General features: G+C 39.9%; 1 protein-coding gene across 4 annotated transcripts in view; it reads left to right on the forward strand.

Annotated features, from left to right (window-relative positions):
• Positions 1–23,686, forward strand: part of MYO1B (myosin IB) — a 2,891,345-nt gene that overhangs the window by 2,274,095 nt on the left and 593,564 nt on the right. For all 4 annotated transcript variants that reach the window (XM_044075201.1, XM_044075202.1, XM_044075203.1 and 1 more), the window contains one exon: positions 10,196–10,422. In XM_044075201.1, the coding sequence (XP_043931136.1) occupies positions 10,196–10,422 (227 nt within the window). The remainder of the gene's footprint in view (positions 1–10,195; positions 10,423–23,686) is intronic.

Genomic DNA, 23,686 nt, shown 5'->3' on the forward strand with positions numbered 1-23,686 from the left:
GATTTACTGTCAAGCAGTTGGGGTTATGGCAAAATAACTAACCTTCACGGAAAATCTAATGCTCAGCATGGGTGGAGAATTTTGTCAACTGTTAACTTTCTTAAGACAACAGAAGTACATTAAATAATATCTGTGTTTAATAATAATTAGGTGTTAATTTGGTGGAGAGGATTCCATGAGGACCATATGCTTTACTATCATGTAAGTCCAGTTTAGTTTTATTTGAGTTAAAGACAAAACTTTTACTTGAGAAACTGTTTCTTAACTTCAGTAATCCTTGAACTCTATCCTGAACCTCAGATGCTTCACAAGAAAAGAAAAATGAAACAGTCATCTCAATACTCAGTCTCAATTTTTATTTGCATTAAGAGAGAATAATAAGCAACCAAAAACTGAGTGTTAAAGAATATCTGAAATTGTGATCACCCATTTAGCAACCATAGTTTACCATTTACCCCTTGTAGATCACCAGACAAGTGAAACCATTTCAGAGCATTTCATAAAAACAGGTTCAAGTTTGTAACATTATCTTGTGGTCCGCACTATCAAAAGTCTTAAGCAGATGTAGGAGGTGGACTGCACACAGTTCAGAGGGTAAAGCACAGATTCTCCACAGATGAGTCTGATAGGTTGCACTGTTCTCTGCTTCACTGAAAGACTATCAGTCTAAATGTCACAACCACAATTTTTTAAGTAACAAAAATAATGCAACATTTTTTTTTAATTAATTTCCCACTGCAGTCACTTTTAACTGTTTTAATTAATTGCCTTCCATTATATTAAAATGTCCTGTCCTGGGCTGTAAAATATTTTGTTTGTTTCTCCTTTCTGATGCAGTGCAGCAATGGCAAATGAACCATGACTTGCGTTCATATTTTGTCATTACCATTTTAAAAAAATGACATCTCTTTTTAAAAAGATGCCTTTGTGTAATAGCAATGTACTGTAACAGGGTTGTTGGTAATTCATATTTTTACCTATGGAGAGAGTTCTGATTTTGTAATGTCGACTGTATATTTGTGACCAAATACCACCCTACCCTAAATAAAATATAAAAAATCATCATTTCTGGTTATGTGTCATTTACTGTAGCAGCCCTGCCATAAAAAAAGTGTTTAATAGTCACACTAATTTCATCCAATGAAATGAGTCGTACTCCGCCATTTCCTTCTGGTACTGCCTTCTCAGAAAAGGTCATTATACCGGATTCAGGAGTTCATCAGTGTGCTCCTGCCACCTCTCAAAAGTGTCCTAACTTAGGTTCAGAATTTCTTCATCCTTGCTGAAAACACCCTAGGCAGTATTCTTTTCTTTAACACCTTTGTTATCACTTAAGACGTAGGCACAAGCCATATTAATATCTGTCATATCCATGCATTTCTTTCTTTTTAACAGTTATTCACTCCTAACATTTCATAAATTGCTATGTGCCTTCCCTTAAACATCACTGCTCCTCCTAAACATTATTCTGCATGCATTTGTCCTCACAAATTCCATTTATTTCTAAGTAATATGCTCTTTCAGTTTTCAAAAGATCCTACCTCTAGTTCATTGTCTTTATAATATGCAGTACTTCAGTTGCAGTCGGTGTAGATTTTTATCTGCATTTTCTAGTAGTTGCTTTTTTTGGTAAAAAATAGCATTAAATTTGGAAAGACCATATTATGTATAGGCAGTTCAGATCCTGTGCCCCAGCTCTAATAAATCGTTTCCTTAGTTACAGCCATCTTCTACCCCAATATTTCTGTCATACTACTGTGTATGGAATTTGTAAAATCTACCAACTTGTTGCACTGTTCCCAAAAAACATGTTCCCAGTTATACCTCTCGACCTCATAGTGCAAGAAATCTGGGCAAAGCCTAAAATAATGGAGGGACAAAGGCCAAAAAATAGGGAGAGATTTTAAATATTGCTCTTATAACTTCAACAGGGTTTGTGTTAACATGGATTTTCTGAAGATATGAAATATGAAACTCAAATGTATGCAATTACTTAGTGACTTCAGTCCTCAGTTTGCCAGAAAACCACACATTTTCTGAGAAACAGACCAAAAATATTAGGCAAAAATCTGGACATTCTGCCAAAATCTGGACAGTTGAGAGATATGTTCCCAGCTGTCTCTCTTTTTTCCATTACACCACTACAATTTACTATCTGCCAGAGGAAAAATTCTCTTGTCTGTTTGGGGTGTACAAATAACTATGCAAACACATCCAAGCAAAAATCCTAGACCTTCTATACTTTGTCACTTAGAAGTATAGCCTCTCTATGTTCCTTTGTAAATTGCCTTTTCAGTTTCTCTTCCCAATCTTTTATAATCTCCTCTGATTGATCCATATAGTTATCATGCAGTATTTTGTGTATGACGTACTAATGATCTCCTTTTTAACGGCAGCTTCTATTTAGACATGACTAAAAACTCTGGTCTTTCACTTGGCACTTCCCTAGGCCTTTCTCTTTACATGTACTCTTGATATCAATCCCTGATAGGGAAAGCTGTCTCTAACAAAGCCTAGTATGAACCTATGAACCTATCTGCCCTAAGGCATTTATAAGCCTAGCCAGAGTGTGTTTGGCTTTCGCCACCCAATTTAAATGAGTTTTACTATGCCCTTTTTCAAGGTTAGTTTACTGTGCCTCTGTCTAGCAGTGACACAGAAGTGATCCCCGGGGTAAACCTACGATTTCCCATCCACTTATCAAGATTCCTCTTGAAGAGAGTCAGTGAGGGACTCTGCCTAACATGGACTGGGATTCTATTCCAGAGTGAAGGGAGCCTCTGGGTTATGAATCTGTTCCTCCAGTATGTCCTATTTATTTCTGTGCTGAGGTTCAAGTCCCTCGAGCACGTAGCTCGAAGGGATTTGGATTTTCTGAGGTGAAGCATGTCCATTAGTTCTGGGTTGGACATGGCTTTATATGTCAGGCATAGATCGCCTCTAAGTAGGCGGTATGCAACTGAGTAGAGCTGGAGTTTCTTTAACCGAGCAGCATATGGCATCTGTTTGAGCCCCTTGATCCTCTTGGTGAGGTGCTTTTGCGGTCTTTCTAGTTGCTGCAGGTGTCGGGTAAGGTACATCCCGAATGGGGCATTGTATTCAATTATGGGCCTGATGAGGGATGAGTAAAGGGGCACAATAACCTCCCTTGATCTAGATGTGAATCCCTTCATGATATGGTGGGCTATACAGAAGGTTTTTCTAACCACTTTGGCCACGTGGTTGTCAAAGGAGAGATTGCTATTAACTTGGGTCCCCAGGTCCCTAATTACTTCTTCCGTACTTAATGGATTTCCACCTATGTGGTAATTTGTGGGCACTTTGTTTTTGCCAAAGGGGATGACTATACACTTTTTGGCATTCAGCTTGAGGCCATGGCTCTGGCACCAGTTATCTGTCTCAATGAGACCCTTTTGGAGAATGCTTGTGTCAGCTGGAGAGTCGATTATGTCTCCCAGTTTGCAGTCATCTGCGAACTTGGTCAGCCGTAGTCCTCCCGTGTTGGCCTGTACCTCCAAAAAATATATACCGAACAAGAGGGGTCCCAGGACTGAGCCTTGTGGGACACTGCTTGTAACTAGTTTGGAGTCTGACATGGCTCCAGCAATTTTGACTATGTGGGTTCTGTCCTTGAGCCAGTTTGCAACCCATCTTATGACATAAGGGTTTATATTTAAGCTGGAGAGCTTATCTTTGATGCCTGAGTGGGGTATTGTATCGAAGGCTTTTGCGAGGTCCAGGTAGGCTGTGTGGACCACCTTTCACTCGTCAATGGCCTTAGTGACTGTTTCAAAAGAAATCGACCAGGTTCAAAAGGCAGGATCTGCCCTTAACAAAGCCAAATTGGGTAGGATCCAGTGTCTGTAGGTCCCCAATATATTTATTTATGAGTTCCATGATGATCCTCTCCATAGCTTTGCAGACCAGGCTAGTCAGGCTTATGGGGCGGTAGTTTCCAGGGTCCGTTGAGGCACCACCTTTGTGGAGAGGGACCACTGTTGCTGTACACCATTCTTTGGGCACATATCCTGTAGTAAGGATGAGATTGAACAGTAGCTTTATGTTGGGGTTCAGCTCTTCTTGGAGTTCATGTAGGACGCAGCCCGGGACACCGTCTGGTCCCATTGATGCTGTGTTTTTTGCTTTGGAGAAGGCGGCTGTTACCTGAGCATCTGAGATGTCAGGGGGGCAGCACTCAGCTGGGATAGATATTTGCTCTTTTGGTGGGGGGAGTTTGCACTGAACCTGTCAGCCAGGATGTTGGCAATGTCTGTGGGCTCAGTGTATTTTTTGTCATTTTGGACTAACTCTGAGCATACCTGGGAGTTACCATCCAGGTTCCTAACATAACTAAAGAAAGCCTTGTGATTATCTTTAGTGTCCTGTGCAATTTTTCTCTCGAAGCTGGCCTTAGATGATTTTATGAGGGACCGTAGTTTTTTCTAATACTGATCAGAGATGCCTTCCCTTTTAGGGATTTTGCTCTATCATGTAGTAGCTTCCTCCTTCTATTGTATAGTTTATTTATGGCTGGGGTCCACCAGACAGGACACCTGCCTTTGGGGGATTGGGTCTTGGTTTTATTTGGGATTGCATGATCCATGCATTCCTGAAGGTGTCCATAGAATGCCGTTATAAAGGATTCTGCAGTTTGGACCATAGTTTCCACTGGCCTGGGGGGTTTGAAGGATTCCACCTCGGTTTTGAGGAGTGAGAAGTTTGCTTTAGAGAAGTTTTTCACTGTGGTTTTCTGGGCTGGGGGTGGGGTCTGGATGTGGATATCCAGTGAGATTAATGTATGGTCCGATCTTACCAGTGAGGGGTATACCTCTGGTATGGAGCATAGAGTCCCCATGTTGGTGATGATCAGGTCCGGTATGTTTTCCCCTCTTGTGGGAGTGGTGACTAGTTTTTCCATAGCATTTGAGTTTATAAATTCTAGGAACCTTTGGGCTAGGGTATTGGGGCTTGAGTAATGCTCCCAGTCTATGTTTGGGTAGTTGAAGTCTCCCAATATAATGGTGTTTGGAGAGACCTTCATATTTTCCAATGTTCTCAGGAAAGCTGAGTAGGGTTCCTGAGTTTGGGAGGGTGGTCTGTAGCAGGCAATAAACTGAAAGGCAGTTGTACCCACTGTTAGTTGCACGTGGATGGTCTCCGATGCTTCGTGCAGTGCCACCAACCTGGAGGTGTGGGTATCTTTGATGAATATGGATACTCCCCCTCCTTTTGTGGTTCGGTCCAAGTTTTGGGGCTGAAAAGCATGGTATGAGGTATAACCTGGTAGTGCTGGGATGCTCTCATGAGCTTTGAACCAGGTTTCTGTCACTGCACAGACATCAATTCTTTCCATGCTGAGGAGAGCTTCGAGTTAGACTTCTGGCATTGAGTAGCATTATCCTTAGTTTATTTTTCCTTGTGTTATCTATGGAGGTGTGTTTGTCTTTTGAGCCTTGCCTAAAAAAGGCACTATGGGTGTGGTAAGAGCCTTTGCCAATATCCAAAAGCCCAGAGGTGACAGGTGCAAGCCGTCCCTAGCGAAGCAACGTGGCTTGTCGAGCATGTCATCCCAGGCTGACAGGCACTGGATCCCCTTTGAATGACACCAAAACATTAGCCAATTGTTGAAATTGATCATCTTGTATTTATATTGTGGCATCATTGTTGGTGAAGGTAAGCTGCTACTCAAGGTCAGGGTCATACCGGCCTGGGCTACATGCTCAGAGAGCTCCTCTATGTCTCTTTTCATGTAGTCCAGGGAGGTACGTCTCCGGTCATTCACACCAGCATGGACAATGACTGAGTCATATTTGTACTTGCCTTGGAGTGACCTGAGTGCTTGTGTTATGTGGCGAATCCTAGCGCCCGACAGGCAGCTCACCATGACCTTCTCCTTATTCAGTCTGGTGAGCGGGACATCAGTGTGCCTGACAATAGAATCACCTATTACAAGTGTATCAGGTGTGTTGTTTAGCCTTAAGGGCTGTGAATGTTCGGTACACTGGCTTTGTGAACTATGTGATGCACGTGTTCTGTTTTGGTGTAGCGGTTGCTTGGATTTCTGCTTTGGAGGTCTCTGCTGCTTAGGCATATTTTTATTTAGAGCCTCCGAGTATGTTTTTTGTGTGTTTATGTGTTTGGTTTGCTGTTGTGGTAGGTCTATGTGGGACTGGAATTGTGGTGTGTGTGGTTACCTTCTCCTCCTGACTGGTTACGCCAGTACTGAGTTGAGAGAGCTCAGCCTCCAGTTTGGCTATATGGTTGCATCTCTCACATATGTTTGAACTTGTTGGGGGGAGGAGAGGGTTGTCTGTGTACATGAGACAGTTGTAACATTGCCTCAAGATTCCCAGATTCACTAGCTGGATTGGGGAGGAAACCGACAACTGACCTTTGGACATGCTAGAATAGTATAGGGAAGTCCTTTATAGTTGAATCAAAAGGGCCAATGGGGAACAGAGTACTCAAAGGGAGTATGTGAGGATGTAGTGCTTTTAATTCTTTAGTGCTAACTTATAGAATTGCTTGTATGAGCAAGTGCTGGGCTTTAGATTAAGAATAGGGTGTTTATTTTGAGAGCTAGAGCAGTTTTAAGGGAAAAAGTGAAGAGTAGACTTTGTGGAGCTGAGAGTGGTTTAAACCCGATTAAGTGGCGCTGCGCTATGCGCAAAATCACGCAAAGCCGCGCTAAAGCGGGTTTTATACAGGGGGACTTGAAAGAGCTAGAAATTGGCCCAAAACAGCCAATAGACGACAAGATTCTTGTGCTGGGTTCACTCCTCCAGGGACAGATAGGCTGCTCTAAGCTCCCTACTCCCACTGTTGAACAAAGAAGCCTCCTTTTATCCAAGAAAGGAAATGGGCAACACAGGAACTATCCAAAAGTCCGGAATACAGCAAAGCCTGTATTAGGGACTATTCTAGGTCATTAAAGGTGGGAAACAAGGATAATATTTTTTTTTTTTTTTTTTTTTTTTTTTTTTGCTTTTTAGTAAACAAACAGCAGAAAATGCAGTAAATATATAACACAGGCTAGCGCACTTGAGTGTGTAGCCTCAACAGGTAAATTCAACAAACAGGACAAACTTTTAAAGTGCAGGTAAAAAATAACTGTAAAACAGCTCTAAACAGGCAAAAGAGCAGATATTCTCGCTTTTCAGCGAGAACGGACAGTCGCACAGGTAATAGCAGAAAAAAATATACTTAATCAGGTAAGCAGTCACTCTTTTTGTCTCTCTGCTGCTAGCACCACTCTGTAGGACCACAAGGAGCTTTGCTGAGTAGGAATAAGCGCAAAAACCATGCTAAAGCGGGTTTTATACAGCGGGACTTGAAAGAGCTAGAAATTGGCCCAAAACGGCCAATAGACTACAAGATTCTTGTGCTGGGTTCACTCCTCCAGGGACAGATAGGCTGCTCTAAGCTCCCCACTCCCACTGGTGAACAAAGAAGCCTCCTTTTATCCAAGAAAGGAAATGGGCAACACAGGAACTATCCAAAAGTCCAGAATACAGCAAAGCCTGTATTAGGGACCATTCTAGGTCAGGAAAGGTGGGAAACAAGGATAATTTGCGATCCAAACTTCTGCTTGGCCTTACCCCACTCAATTAACTTTTTGTCTGTGGTTTCTTGTTCCCAATATCTTCTTTACTTTGCTAGTTTTCTACAGTAAATTCCAGCACCTCCTTGCCTATTTTCTCTACCTTTAAGCCAACATCTGCGTTGTCTTAAAAGTCTGTGTGGCTGTCATTGAAGCAGTAATTTTCAGAGGTCACTTCCACATGACAGCACATTGTTTACACATGCCTGACTTTCAATTTTTTAGCATTGGTTTATGGTCCCAGTTCAGTTGTGGTCAGAAATCCCACAGTGGTTTGGGACATAATAAAAAGATGAACGTAAGGTATACCGCAATATTTTTTTTATTTGTTTTAATCTTATTGTAACCATTTGGCTCTAGCTGAAATATTTTAATTTGTTTTTATAAAGAGACAGGAGAACATTGTCACCTGCTGCCCAGTTGAGAGTCTTAAATGACCTATTGGTGAGGAATCAGACATGAATGTTTCTGCTTCTTTTAGATCTGTTGCATTTGATATTGTGGATCATTGAATAAGGATTAAAAGCCTGTATACCCACTATGGATTCACATTCAGTGGGTGGTTTGACTCTTACTTATTAGTGCTCTAAATCTGTTTTATGGTGTTAATTTATTAAGGTTCCCCTGCTGAGATGTGGTGATCCTTAGTGCATAATCTTCACTTCGTTGTTGTTCACAGTGTATCTTCTTCTTCCCCTGAAAGAGGTTATTAAGGAAGAGATCTACAGTTTCTCTATTGTGCTGAAGAGCTCTAGGTTTATTTATCCATTTCTCAGGAGCACTTCTGTGGCTTTACTTTCTTTGAAGAGTGCCAGGTCTCCATTTCATGAATAATTTAGATAAAACTTAGAGAAAGTTGAGACTGTCTATCAGTTGAATACTTTAGACAAATCCCAGTGAAGAGAGGAAGTATTAGTGCATACCTACTGTCCAGTCATACAGGTGACATACCTTTCTCTGTTATTTTTGTGGAGGGAATACGTTAAATTTGTCAATAGGATGTGAAATATGGGAGTGGTCTTGGACATAATGTTCTCACTGAGGGACCAGGTGATGGCTGTGTTGTCATTGTGCTTCTGTCTAAGGAATTTTTCTTGATTGATGCACCCCTTAGTTTCTTCAGAATTAGCAGTAATGATATATGTGTTTCCTGCAACCTTAGTAGCATAATGCTGTCTGCACTGGGCTTTCAATAGTGTCTTCACTGACCTCCAACAACTGTACAGTTTTGCATCCAGGAAGATACCATGACACTTTCCATTTCATTCATATTACTCTCTTACTTCAGAACCTGCACTGGATGCTGGAGGCTAATTGATCAACATCCAAAATTTCGGGTATTGCATACCAAGTCTTACACAACCTAGGTTCCATTTGAAAGAAACTTTTCTTGTCCTATATTTCAGTCTGCATTCTTAGATGAGCTGGTGCTGGTGGTTTTCAGAGGGAGTTTTTGACTCCCCCAGTAGGTGTTCAGGTTCCTTATTGCTAGTCCTGTTGAATTCCCAACCTTCCTTTCTATAGGCTTGCAGGTCTGGGACCTTATTCAGAAGGCACTATCTCATTCTGAAGAAAATGTATCAATATGGCTGTTTTAATACTTATGTTATGTAATGCCCTATTCATTTTTTTATTATATATGTAATTTATTATTTTTGGCTGCTGCTTTTGTTGATTGCACTGTTTTTATGCAAACTGCGTAGGTATAAGCACTAAAATGAAATATAAAGTTAAACTTGTTTGGGTACCAAACATTATTATATTTGTTTTCTTAAGGTATATGGCATTCCAGTTCAAGCCAGTTGCATGCAGTAATAAAGTTAAGATACTAGCATTTGATGAGTGAAATTGGTATATGTAGACTAGTGTTGTTACTTTTAGTTTTGCTTTAGGGACAAATGGTTTGTTGTTGTGGGATACTGGATACAAGCTGCTCTTATCAAGACTGATGGAAAATGTGGTGGAATTATAAATGTGGAGAGATGCATTATCGGTGTGGAACTTCCCATATATCACATGCACATATATTCATGGCATAATAAAATGCATAATAGGTTGTGTGACCTTGAGGAAAGTTACATCTTCAATTGAAGTGTCTAGACTTTGGTATGTTTCATGTCATCTTGTCATTCCAGTTGATGTTTAGCAGTTTGGTTATTGACATTTTAAATAACATTTAGGTTCTTTGTTGTTGAGTGGCTTTCTCATCATCAGCAAGAGTACATGTGGAGATGGCATGATTTTTTCAGAAGTCTGAAAGGTGCAGTTTCACTTTTTGTTTATTGTCAGTCACTGGGTTATATTGCCTTCTTTAACAAGGCAAAGATTTTGAGTGCCATTGTTGATTTTAACACTAATTTTGCACTGTGCAACACTTGTGGTTCTTACTGTTTTTGAAGCTAATGTTTTTCATAATAACCTTAACTGGGGCATGAAATGAACAGCTGAATATGTGCACATTTTAAGAGCTGTTTTGTTGAATGATGATAAATTATCGTGTATTAATGTCTTCAAATATAACGAAAGAAAGGCTGTGTGGATTGCTTAGTTTTACTCGAATTAGTTGATTTGATTTATTATACTTTCTGACCTCAGGTAATGTACTGTGTAGAAGGATTTGTGGACAAGAACAATGATCTGCTGTACCGTGACCTCTCCCAGGCCATGTGGAAAGCCAATAATAGCCTTATCAAGTCAATCTTCCCAGAAGGAAATCCAGCTAAAATTAACCTGAAGAGGCCGCCTACTGCAGGATCACAGTTCAAGTCATCTGTTGCTACTCTCATGAGAAATCTTCAAACTAAAAACCCTAACTACATTAGGTAAGGCAATTAAAGATACCTTCAAGCATATCTTGAGGGTAGTTTTCATTTTTATGTGGTGGTAAATGCTTTCACAAAACACACGTATGGCTAACTTGATTGAAGGCATTTCCTGTGTAACTTTTGCTGTAACTCATCGTTTTTGTTTTGCTAAAGTTAACACATCTACTTTTACAGGGACATAGTGCCAGTTATTAAGTAATATCACACAGGCACATGCTTCACTGAAGTAAATGAAAATTCAACAAAGTATGCCACTTAGTTTGGTGCAATGGACATCTACAGAAATAGGACATTAATGAGTTATTTTAGATGTTGCCTCATGGTAGTTGTATCTGGGCCTCATGGTGGTTGTATCTGGACAGGAATAATGAGGGACCTTGATTTAACCCCATATGGACTGGGTACTGTATATTATATACAATATGAAAGCATACGGTGTCAGCTGCATCTAATCCAAGAAAAGTACGAGAGTCTTTATAAACCCTTAGTGAAGTTTAGTAGCATTCTTACCTTACATCCTAGCACAGATTTCCTATTTGATCTGTATGGTCTACTGTAAGTTTCAAAGACCACAGTACGTTTCTTCTGTGTCTCCTTATAGTTTTAGACAAGGTAGAAAAGGGTTTCTTTTCTGCCATCTTGGAGTTCAAATACCATAGTTGTTTGTCTTGTTTGTGCAAATTAGAACCCTCCCTTGTGTTTGAAAATGGTACCTAACTTTCCTCAGTCTGGAATCAGTGAGCCTCTGAAAAAGAACCTTCTATTGATTCTTGCAGTATTTTTTCCTGCCACCTGACCCTGTTGGTGTATTTGTTGTTGTTCACCCCTGACATTCTAGGATACAGGAGAAAGGAGGCAAAGGCCAGAGATCACAGCTGTCATCCACTAGGAATTAGGACATTTTTTTTATGTTTTTAAGAACACCCACTATAGACCAGAAATTCTCACTGTGCTGGATATTTTGCAAGTGAATGCTTCTAAATGCTCATAATTCCAGCTAAAGTGCATGCACACTCCTTCAAGGACTAATCCATGCCTCAGTCCATAATTGGAAGCACAGCAGGACTTTACCAGTACCTTCACGTGTGATGGTCAATTTGGTGTCATCTGCTTATTTCCTTCCCTCATGGGCCACTAGCCTTTATCATATTATCTGGGGCCTAGTCATGGCCAAAACTGGCATATTATTAAGACAACTCTGTCTGCAGTGGGCTTTTTACTTAGTCCTCTGCAGTAGTAGCTGCACTGATTCTGTGGCTGAGGCAGTAATCTCGGGAATGTGCTTGTTCTGAATGTTGACTTTGGTTCACTTCCTTTAAGGATGAGTTTCTAGTCTTTATGAAGTTCTCATAGGGCTTGGTTGAAAACCTTTTTTTTTTCTTTTCCAAACACCTTTATTGAATTATCACTTGTTGTATAGGCAAATTTACACATATATAAAATAATCAAACTATATTAACATAAAAATTATACTTCACATATATTGCTAAATATCACATAACCTAAGCAACATTATATAAATTATTCAATTCCTGCTTTTTATTTAAACAAGAAATTATTTTATTAAACCATCACTTACTACATAGGCAATCATACGTTTATATAAATGAAAACAAACCACACCGACATAATCCTAGTCGCAAGCATTTTACATTACAAACCATACTGAAGCATTCCCATTTGCAAATATTATACATCACTTGTAATCTACCCAGTCTTTCTCACTGAAATATTACATAGCTCATTTAAGATGTTCTTCGTGTTTCACTTTGCAGTAATCACATTTGGGTAATCTGCTTGCAGTAGCCCTCAGTCGGCCTGATTATCAAAGTCTTAGTTCCTGCGTCGGTTGCTGTCTCATCTTCCATGATATCAGGTAGTCAGGGATATAAAGCATGCAGCTGATGCCATTACACCAGTCTTTCTTGCCGTGCGGTGCCCAAAGCAGAAGCAGTTCGCAAGTGCCGGTCAGCCTACTCCTGAAATTTTCGTTTTCGAGTTTCAGAACCGAAGTCTTCAACTAAAGCTAAGTACCCCGTTGGGGAAACTTTTTCTTGCTCTAAACCAATGTCAGTAAAAGTCAATAATTGTATTTCTTGTGGAAAGCAAATACCTCATTAAGATTTTCATTCGTACTGTATTCCTTGCCTAGGCCCTGACCATGGCATACCTCGCTGTTGGTTTTGTGCCTTATTTAAACCACAAACTATTCGTTGTCGGTACATTTTCACTTCTAAATATTTTGGTCCTCTGTTCAATTATTCAGGTATGTCTTTGGTAAGCCACCTGACTACTGACATTCCAGAAAAACGCAAAGATAAAGACAGAGATAGGCCGCTTAGGTCCAAAGCTGCCAATGATGCTTCTCCTAAGCTAGTCGCCAGGACACCAGTACTCAGTGAGGCTCTTTCGCAGCCCCTGATACCCGCTACTTCAGATTCGCAGGCCTCTACTGAGACCCATTCGGAGTCTAGTATGCCGTGAGTGCTTCAGCTGTGGAACCTGCGGATGTCTCTACCTTGGATGGGTCCGGAGCCGCTGTGCAGGCACCGGCTTCTGAGGGTGTATTCAGGTCTACTGACTTGCATATTAAACCAACGCCATCTTCTTCTTCTAGGCCTAAAACTTGAACCATGCCTAGGAAACCGACACCCAGACCACATGGTCAGGCCTCTATGCCTAAAAAACAAATGATAAGAATGGCTGAAGACCTTATTACTTTAATCAGAGGAAGCCAACCTTCCCCCTCTACGAGACCTAGGACTGAATTTGCTTATGATACTTCTGACCAGGATTCTGAAATTTCTGTCTCTTCTGTTTACCAGGATTTACCCTTATCTACCTATGAGGATTCTGATGCAGAGGACTGTATTCCCTCTGCTTCACCCCCAGAGGATTTTTCTTTTGGCGAAACCTTGCATACTCTTAGGGAACATTTTCACTGGGAAAGCCAGGATTACTCTGATTCTAAAAAAAGGCTTAGAGATTTCTTACTTCTTCCCAAACACAGGCCTTTAGCTATCCCTCCTGTGCTGGACATTGCTGACAATGCCTTTTCGGAATCTAGCTTGGCCCCTGACTCTTTACCTCTGCTTCCAGAAAACCGGATAGCTATTACAGGGTTCCTGATTCTCTTAAGTTCCTTTTTAAAAATCCAACTGCGGACCCTGAGACCACTTCACAGGGACCCAAGGGCATTAAGGCTACTACTGCCAAAAATCCTACCCCCTCTGATAGGGATTCCAGGACCCTGGATAGATGGGGTAAGGAGGTATACATCTCAGCAACCTTGGCCATCAGGGCCCTAAATTGCCAATTTCATATGAAAGTTTTAGCAGCATATTAATTGGGTTGCTTAAACAGAAAATGATGTTGATTCCTGATTGTGCTGAAAATAAGGATTTACAGGATTTAATGCATTCTGCTGAACAGGTTGGAAAACATACTTTGCAATGTGGTTTTGATTCACTAGAGGCATCTAGCAGGGCTGCTGTCACCGGGTCTGTACTTAGAAGGCATGCTTGGCTTAAGGAGCAATCTCTGCCAGATCATGTTAAAACTAAATTGCTGTATGCTCCCTTAAATCAGAGCCACCTGTTTGGTGACAAAGCAGAAGAGGTTCTTAAAAAGATGGCTGAAAAGGCTAAATCTATGCAAACTGTTAAGATTTCTTACAAGTGCAGTCTCCTAGATTTAGTAGGCATTGGCCCTCAAAAAATTGGTCCTCTCAGTTCAAACCCAGAACCAGTAGAACACCCAGGCTTCAGACCCAGGGTACGCACAGGACTAAGCAGTGGGAGGCTCCCACTTCCAAATCAGGGAGTAGTAAGACTCTCCCCTATGGTAAACTGTCTCAATGACTTAACTTTAAAACTTCCAAGCACTTCTCAACTGACTGCTCCTTTAGGGGGAAAGATTGCTCTGCAAGCAAAAAAAACTGGGAACTCATTACCCAGGACAAATGGTCTACAAATGGTTTCTATTCAAGACTTTTCCTGGTACCCAGAAAAGGCAACTCATGGCGTCCTATCCTGGACCTGTCTATCCTAAACTCCTTTTTGGTGATTCCAAAATTCAAGATGCTAACTCTTCACCAGTTGCTTCCCATGATAGGCAAAGATGCCTGGTTGGCAACACTGGATTTAAATGAAGCCTACCTGCACATCCCAATCAGGGAATCTTGCAAAAAATACCTACACTTCAAAGCAGACTGCATGCACTATCAGTTCTCTGCACTGCCCCTTGGCTTATCTATTGGTCCTAGGGTATTCACAAAATGCCTAGCTCCAGTCATTGCATTTTGCAGGCAAAGAAATATTCAAATATACCCATACCTGGACGATTGTCTAATTCAGGCAGAAAGCCAGGACATACATCTGAATCATCTGGCATTTGTATAAAAGGTGTTAACTTGTCTGGGGTACACCATAAATGAAAAGCAATCACATCTGGTACCCTAACAACAAATTATATTCCTGGGAGCAAGCTTGAACACAACTTCCCAGATAGCTTTCCTCATGCCAGAGAAACAAATTCGTTTGACAACTTACTTCAAACTAGTGGCCACAAAAACCCTTCTATCTGCAAGGCAAGTACTGCAAGCCTTAGGGTTCATGGTCTCGTGCATTCTACTAATTCCATATGCAAGACTGTATATGAGGAAATTACAGTGGTATCTAAAAAGTCTATGGTGTCAACATTCTCAGGATCTAGAAGAAATTATTCCTATCATACCTTGCCTATGGTTAGAATTCCTTTGGTGGGCAGAGGTCTGCCACCAAAACAAGGGACTACCATTCAATCTACCCCCTGCCGCCCAAACCCTAACAGATACATCAGACTATGCATGGGGGGCTCACCTGACAGGGAAGTACATTCAGGGCAAATGGAACCAAAGTCAAGTGCACCTGCATATCAATCAAAAAGAAATGTTAGCTGTACAGAATGATCTGACAGCCTTCAAAGACCACATTCTTCCAGGACAATTAATGGTAAAGACAGACAACACCACTATTATGTGGTATATAAACAAGCAGGGAGGTACCCATTCTTACCCCCTCTGCAGACTAGCCATGGCTCTGTGAAGCACAGCCTTGAGCTACCAAGTGCATCTACAGGCTCAATTCCTGCCAGAAAAACTAATTACACTGGCAGATGAACTAAGCAGAAATATCATGGACCCACACGAGTGGAAACTGGAACCAAATATTTTCAACATGTTGATCAATAAATGGGGGATCCTGGGTATAGACCTGTTTGCTTCCCCCCAGAACTACCAATTGGACAAATTCTGCACAAGGACTCTCCACAAACAAGCTTGGAAAGTGGATGCTCTGTCCTTCAGCTGGAAAAATCTATCAGATTATGCCTTTCCTCCTCTGCCTCTCCTCTTCTCTCCAAAGTGCTACTAAAGATCAAACAGGACAAACCAAGGATGATACTGATTGTACCAGACTGGCCACATCAACACTGGTGCCCCCTCTTGCGCACTGTGTCACAGCTGGCCCCATGGCTCCTACCTCAGACCCCTACCCTGCTGTCTCAGCAGGAGAGCCAGATTCTGCACCCCCAGCTGCAAAACCTAAACCTGGCAGCCTGGCTAATTACCTAATCTCTCCGTTACCATCCCTCAGTAAAAAAGTGTTTAATGTCATTTTGGAGGCAAGGAGGCCTAGTACTAGAAAATCTTATGCTGAGAAATGGAAAAGATTCTGTGCCTGGAACCAGACTCAAGGAATGGCCACATTAGCGCCATTTTACCTCAGTTTCTTCAATACGTAACTGAGATGCTTCACAAGGGCCTTTCCTTTTCCTCCATTAAAATTCACGCCTCAGCCATTTCAGCTCATTACAGCACAGAACCACCCCTCTTTTCTCACCCACTGCTCAAGCAGTTCCTCAGAGGGGCTCAAAACTTAAGACCACCCAGGAGAGCCCCAACTTCAGCCTGGGACCTAAATTTTGTATTGGAAAAACTCACTCTTCCCCCTTTCAAGCCAGCTGCAACTGTAGAGTTAAAATTCCTTTCTTGGAAAACAGCTTTCCTTTTAGCAATCACTTCAGCAAGAAGGGCATCTGAATTACAGGCCCTTATGGCAGTGGAACCTTTCATCATCTTTCATGCAGACAGGGTGTCCCTCAGGACCAGTCACTCTTTCATGCCCAAGGTGGTTTACAGTGTGGCTCGTAATCAGTCCATTAATTTGACAACCTTCTTTTCTAATCCACAGAACAAAGGGGAATGGATACTGCACTCTTTAGATGTACACAGACAACTTAGATTTTACTTGGACAGAACTAAACCTCAAAGGAAATCTGAACAACTGCTGGTGGCATTTGCTGCAGGGCAGTGGGGAAGGCTATTTCAAAGCAAACCATTTCTAAATGGATAGGCCTTTACATTCATTTCTGCTATAAGCACCATGGAAAACCTATTCCACAGGGGATTAGACCCCATTCAACCAGGGCTGCATCTACCTCTAAAGCCTTTCTCAGAGGTGTCCCTACCAGAGACATCCTAGAAGCTGCTACCTGGAGTTCTGTACATACTTTTACCAAGCATTACCATTTGCCAATTTTCTCTAAATCCAGAGCTGGCTTTGCCACTGCAGTCTTGCAGGGCCTTATAGCTGGTCCTAATGCTGTCTAAATTTCTCCTACCATCCTTAGCTTTGGGAATCTACCCAAATGTGATGACTGCAACAGAGAAAAATGAAGAACATAGTATAGTTGTGTACACTTACCATAAATGTAGATGTTCGAGTGTATTCACTGTTGCAGTCCTGGTTACCCTCCCTCCAGCCCCCTGACTTCCTTTGGCTATACCTCTATTCTCCTTTACTATACTTAAAACCTTTTTGGTGTATTTGCTTTTTTGTTGGAGGTATAACCTTGTACGTATGTGTATATATATATATATATATATATATATATATATATATATATATATTCATTTAATTGCTTCCCATTAAGGGGGGCACCTGACATCTGGGGCAAGAAAAACTGATGAAATGGCGTCGGCTGCATGCTTTATACCTCTGACTACCTGACATCATGGAAGATGAGACAGCAACTGATGCAGGACCCAAGACTTTGATAATCAGGCCAGCTGGGGGCTACTGCAAGCAGATAACCCAAATGTGATGACTGCAACAGTGAATACACTCGAACATCTACATTTATGGTAACTGTACACAACTGTACTTTCTGCCGCCTTTTAGACCTCATTCCTCCCTTGTATATATATTGTTCCCACGTTTCCCATTTTTTTCTCTATGTAGTTTGCTCCTATCCTTTTCTAAAGATCTCAATTCCAGTTGTTTTATTTCTGTTACTGTATTCACTACTTCCTGTATAGTTGGTTTAGATTTTGATTTCCATTTTCTAGTAATTGCTTTTTTGGCAGCTGCCATTATTAGACACAGCAAGGCCTTACCATGTCTAGGTAATTCCAGTTCTGTATCATAGCTCAGAAAAATCATATCCCTCATCAGACCAATATGCTCACCCAGTATCTCCGGCAGTGCACCCCGCAGGGAATTCTTAAAATCTGCCAAATCACTGCAGTCCCAGAACATGTGTTCCCAGTTACCTCTTTTTTTCTCCCTCACACCTCCAACATTTACTGTCTGCCTGAGGAAAAATTCTCTGGAGTCTACTTGGGGCATAAAAATGTCCAGGCAAAAATCCCAAATCTTCTAAATTTTGTGGCATATTTGGGAGACATACATATATCCTCCCATTGTTTCTTTGTGAATTGCTTATCCAGTCTCTTTTACCAATCCTTTCTAACCTCCTCTGGTTGATTCTTATAGTTATCATGCAGTATTTTGTATGCTGTACTAATTATTCCTTTTTTTTAATGGCAGTTTCTGTTCTGGATTCTATTAAAAACTTTGCCAGTGGTGGTCATTTGTTTAGGACTGCCGTATTTCTTTCTCTTAGCCTGTACTCTGATATCAATCCCTGATAGGGAAAGCAATCTCTAACCTGCAGTCCAAATAAATTATTGGCGTCTTCACATTCTGTCATCTCTCTCTCTTTAGTTATTTGCTCCCAATACCTTGGTTCCTTTGTCAGTTTTCTCCAATAGGTTTCAGCCCTCTCTTGCCTATTGTCTGTATCCCTAATTGCAGACATCCCTAGCGACAGAATCTCCTTTCTATATTCCTGTGTTACTTTCTAATACTTTATGGATATAATAATATACATGATTATTGTTATTCGCCTTAAAGGCCTGCATCCAAAATCCCAGTCTCTCTTGGATTTTTGAGCTTCCCCTGTGTTTCATCATCATCATCCCTTTCCACTTTGAATTACAGTTTTCTGCTTCTGCTATGTATAGGAGTCTTAACTGTGTAGCTCTGAAATACCCCATTCAAATTGGGCAATCCCTATCCACCCTGTTCTACTGCAAGAATCAGCTTAACCCACTTGACTCTTGCCATCTTCCCCTCCCAGATAAAGTCCTTTAGATCTTTATTAATTGCTAACCACAACTTCTCTTCTGGTTGATAAAAAATACACCTGACTTGTGTATAAGACTAAAATGACTAAAAACATTTTAACTCCTTGTATCTTATTTTCCATATCCATATAACAAAGCTTCCATTTTCTCAGTTTTTTTATTATCTTTTGTTTAGTCTCTTCCTACATGTAGGTCAGTATGTGTGTGTATACCTTTAAGAAGTTATCCAAGGGCTTGCACAAGTGTATAAATACTGAGCATGTGCAAGTCTGACTGCCATTTTGTAGTTAGCTGTTGAGATGTAAGCATATACGTATATAAAGTCTATCTGTTAACTAGTTTGTTCATATTTAAAGATGCTGCTAGCCATTCTGATGTGTTTCTATGTACTAAAGCATCTAAATTAAACACCAGGCCTTCTTGTCATATGTGTTAGAGACAAACGAGCGACATTACATATCCTTTGTTGCAACACTAGAATCGTTTTTAATCCATATTCCTAAATATTTCATTTTATCATGTCCCCATAAATATGGGTATTCCTGAATCAATTAATGTGTGAGTACATAATTTACCGCTGTTGCCTTTGTTTTAGTTTCATTAATTTTGTATTCCAAAAAGATATGAAACTGTCTCAAAATGTTCCACAACACTGTAATGTCTTTTTCTGGCTTTGTCAGGTACAAAATCTGAAAATAAAACCAGCTTTTCTTGACTGCCATACAAATTATATCCTTGAATTTCTCAGTCCATTATTTTCTTTGCCAATGGTTCTAAATATAATGCAAGTAATAAAGGGGAAAGAAGACCACCCTGCCTGGTTTCTTTGCTCAACCAGAAATTGTCACAGAGAACCCCACCCACTTTAATTTTCGCTTCCAATCCCTAATAAAGTCTCCTAATCAACCTTATAATTTTTTCAGGAAATGCAAATACTTCCTTTGCCCTCTCATAAAGTCCCAGGTTACTCTGTCAAATGCTTTGTCTACATCAAGACTCACCAACAACAATGGTATTTTCTTACATCATCAATGTTCTGTTAATGATGTCAAATGTTTGCCACCCCTCCACAAACCACATTGAGCCATATCTATCAGTTTTGGCATTACTTTTGCCATTCTTTTAGTAACTGTAGACATGAGCAATTCATAATCATGATTTAGTATTGAAATGGGCCTGTATGAAGCTGGATCTGACGGATCCTTACCCTCTTTAGGTATTACAGCTACCACTGCTTTCTTCCAGGACAGTAGTACTTCTCCTCTTAAGATACTTTTAAACAAAACCTTCCAAATCTTTATCATTTTTCTTCCTCCTAGATTCCAAACTTACACAGGAATACCATCTATTCCTTGGGATTTTCCTGCAGATTGGTTATACATCACAATGTTTATCTCATCTCCTCCTATCCTAACTGCTAGTAATTGAGCCTCATCTACCTCTAACCTTGGCATATTTAATTCTTCTATAAACATTTCCATTTGTATCTTTTCTTTATTTTCATATTTCTCTGCTTTATAGAGACTCTCATAGTATCTCCAAAATAATTTTAATACCCCTACAGGATCTCTTGTTACCTTCTTTGTTATAGGCTCCCTAAGTTTGGCAACAACCCTTTCTACTTTCTGCTGCCTGAGTCATTGTGCTAAAAGTTTTTGTGCTCTAGTGTTATTATCAAAAAATAGTTGCTTAACAGCAATCTTTTTAAGCTTGTGCATATTATCGAGGTAATCCCTTATTTTCTACCTAGCATTCTGCAGTTGATCCTCTTCTTGTTCTGTGAGATTCCCCCTATTCTGCAATACTTTAACATTTGTCAGTCACTGTAAATAATTGTTGTTACTTCTTAACCATAGTTCTCCCTTTCTTTTATTTATACCCTATTTTTAAACTCCACCTTAATTTTATCCCACTCCTTAGCTATATTTTCAGAATAAATTTCTACCTCTCTTAACAGCTCCGAAATAATCTCCACTACCCATTCCTTAAATTCCTCTCTTTTCAACAAATAGGTGGGAAAGTGCCGATGTCTCATTTTTATTTCATTACCCTGTGTTTTTATTTTAGCTATTATTGGCGCATGACCTGAAATAGTTATTGGGTGGGTATCAAGGCCTTCAATTAAATGCACATGGTCCCATGAAATGCAAATTCTGTCTAGCTTAGCCCAGTTTTTATATCTTGGGGAAGAAGATGTAAATTCACTCCAGACTCTTATTACTGAGTTCACGTCTTCCATGCCAAATATTTTCATTGCCAAATATTTTCAAAATTGCTTCCAAAATCTACCCTCCTTTGGTATATTTTCCCTTCTGCCCCCCAGACACATTTTCACTGCTGTAAATCAAATTCCAGTCCCCACCTATAAGTAGTATTCCTTGCTAAAAACTGATTATTTCTCCCAGAGTGTTTTTAAGCTCTATTATAGCAGTTTTAGGTGGAGTGTAAATACATGCCGGAGAAATCCTCCTCCCTTGCCAGCAGCCCCTTAGCACTACAAATCTGTCATTATTATCCTTTTTATCTTCTTCTATCACTGTTGGAGCTCCTCTTGCAATTAATATAAGGACTCCTCTTTTCCTTTGTCCCAGGTATTCTGCTGAATAACCATCCTGAAAACCTTTCTTTATCAAATTCACATATTCAGTTCTTTCTAAGTGTGTCTCCTGCAACATAGGTATTTGTATTCTACGCTTTTTAATATAGTTCACTATTCTTTCTTGTTTGTATTTATCTGTGAGGCCATTTACATTTAAAGACATTAAAGAAAGCATCATTGTATTAAAAAGTTATTATTCCCACCTTTTATGTATAAAACCTTTTTTGTTAAATGTCTAGTTCCAGCTTTTGTGTTACTTGCATCCACTGTTTGACAGGTTGAACTTTTGTCATATACATTGGAGCCCATGTCACATTTTATAAAACTTTGTTTTATTGAAAGCCCTCAAAAAAAACACACACCAATACCCCCCTAAAATCTATTAACTTAATACTAACACACAAAACTGTGTACATCCTCAAATATTGAAGTTTTACCCTCCTAATAGGAACAAAAGTCCCAAACTGACAACCACAGTCACAGACTTGAGTTAACCTATAAGAAAGGTCAGCCATGCTAAGATGCATGGTGCAGCCTGTGTTCTATTAAGTGCTGATTGTTTTTTTCTTATCTTTATAGCTCTCCCAGCTGGGAAACCTGCTGAATGTTTTCAGAGAACATTAACCACCTTGGGAAAGCCCTGAATGCTTTCAAAGAACATTATCTACTTTGGGATACCCCCTGAATGCTTTTGGATACCATTATCTCCTAGCCAGTTTTTATTTTCTTTTGTTGTTTTTTTCTTCAGCCAGACAGTCTCCACCAGACTGCAGCCAGTTTCTGTTTATCAGATTGTTTCCATGGAAACACGAAAACCAACTGCAGAATTGTTGCTGAGCATACATCTTGAAAAAGCCTCATAATATTCAATGTTTCTTTTCATCCACTTGCTCTCTCTTAAAACTTGTTACTAAATCAATTTAAGGTCTTTATTCCAGTCATTTCCCCATGCAAGAATGAGAAAAAGCACATTCATTTTTCTTTTATCATGCTTTTTAACCAGGCTGTTTTTTTTTGTGTGTGTGTGTACTGCAGTGCCTGCATTTCTTAAAACTGAACAAGAAGGGAGAGAGAGGGGGAAAGAAGAAAGGAAAGAAAAAAAAAAGAAAAGCAGCACCTGTTTACAATCCCCATTACACTTAAAACTAACTGAAAATAAACTGTACTTTATAGCATGTAAAGAAAACTACATGCCACAAAATTTGTACTATTTAAAAAAAATCTTTACATAGTTAACTTTTTCCCTCCTCTTCCCCTCCCCAAAGCACTTTTCCCAACATTAATGAAATGAAGTAGGGCATATGCTTTAGAGTCCCCCACAAATCCAATAAATTGTGAAAAAGTCCAATATTTCCAGAATTTTTTGTTCTGTCATATTTCACAAATATAAGTATCACATTGTAATCATATATTAAGTTACTGGTTTTATTACTGTTTATCTCTGAAATCCTGTCTCTGCTTCATTTCCAATGTACTCTTATTTCTTATAGTCAGCTCGCATGCTCCCTTCTTTCTCTCCAACATTTTCTGTTGAAAATTTTGAAAAGGTTTCTCAAGTACAGTCCCTCTGTGATCTTTATTACCAGAAGAACAAGAAGCAGAATCTCATTCTGTTTCACAGCTCACTTTTTGTTAAACAAACTTTTGTATTTTCTCCTTAGCATGTACTTCATCAAAAAATTATTTTGTCCTTCAAAAAAATGATTCTTTGAAGACAGCTGGGTACAGCAGTTTAAATTTCCCACCTGCATCTTGACATTCCCTGAATAGTGGCATATATTTGCACCTATTCTGTCTAGTTTACAATGAGTAATCATTCTCTGCAAACATTCTGCTTGTCCCACTTTTAATTATTTGTCTTTCTGCCACAATTTTGTCAGAATCAACTCCTTCTGCTGGTGGGATTGCATCTTTACTATTAAAGGTCTAGGTTGCTTTCTCTTATAGCCAGGTTTGGAGCATACACACAATGTGCCCTTTCAATTAACAGCTCCTGCTGTGGAATACCAGTGCAGTTGCTTATTTGTGCTTTCATAAAATTAATGCAGTATGTTCCTTCCAACTTCTCTGTTACATCTGAAAATCTCAGGATTTCCTTACATGGTCTGCCATCTAATTGTATTATTTTTTTAAACATCCCTTCCTTAACAGTCTTATATTCAGACGTTTTTTCCTTTATTTTGACCTCTGATTTT

Source organism: Protopterus annectens, chromosome 6.part0, assembly GCF_019279795.1.
Source record: "Protopterus annectens isolate FY-2018-M chromosome 6.part0, PAN1.0, whole genome shotgun sequence".
Lineage (NCBI taxonomy): Eukaryota > Metazoa > Chordata > Ceratodontiformes > Protopteridae > Protopterus > Protopterus annectens.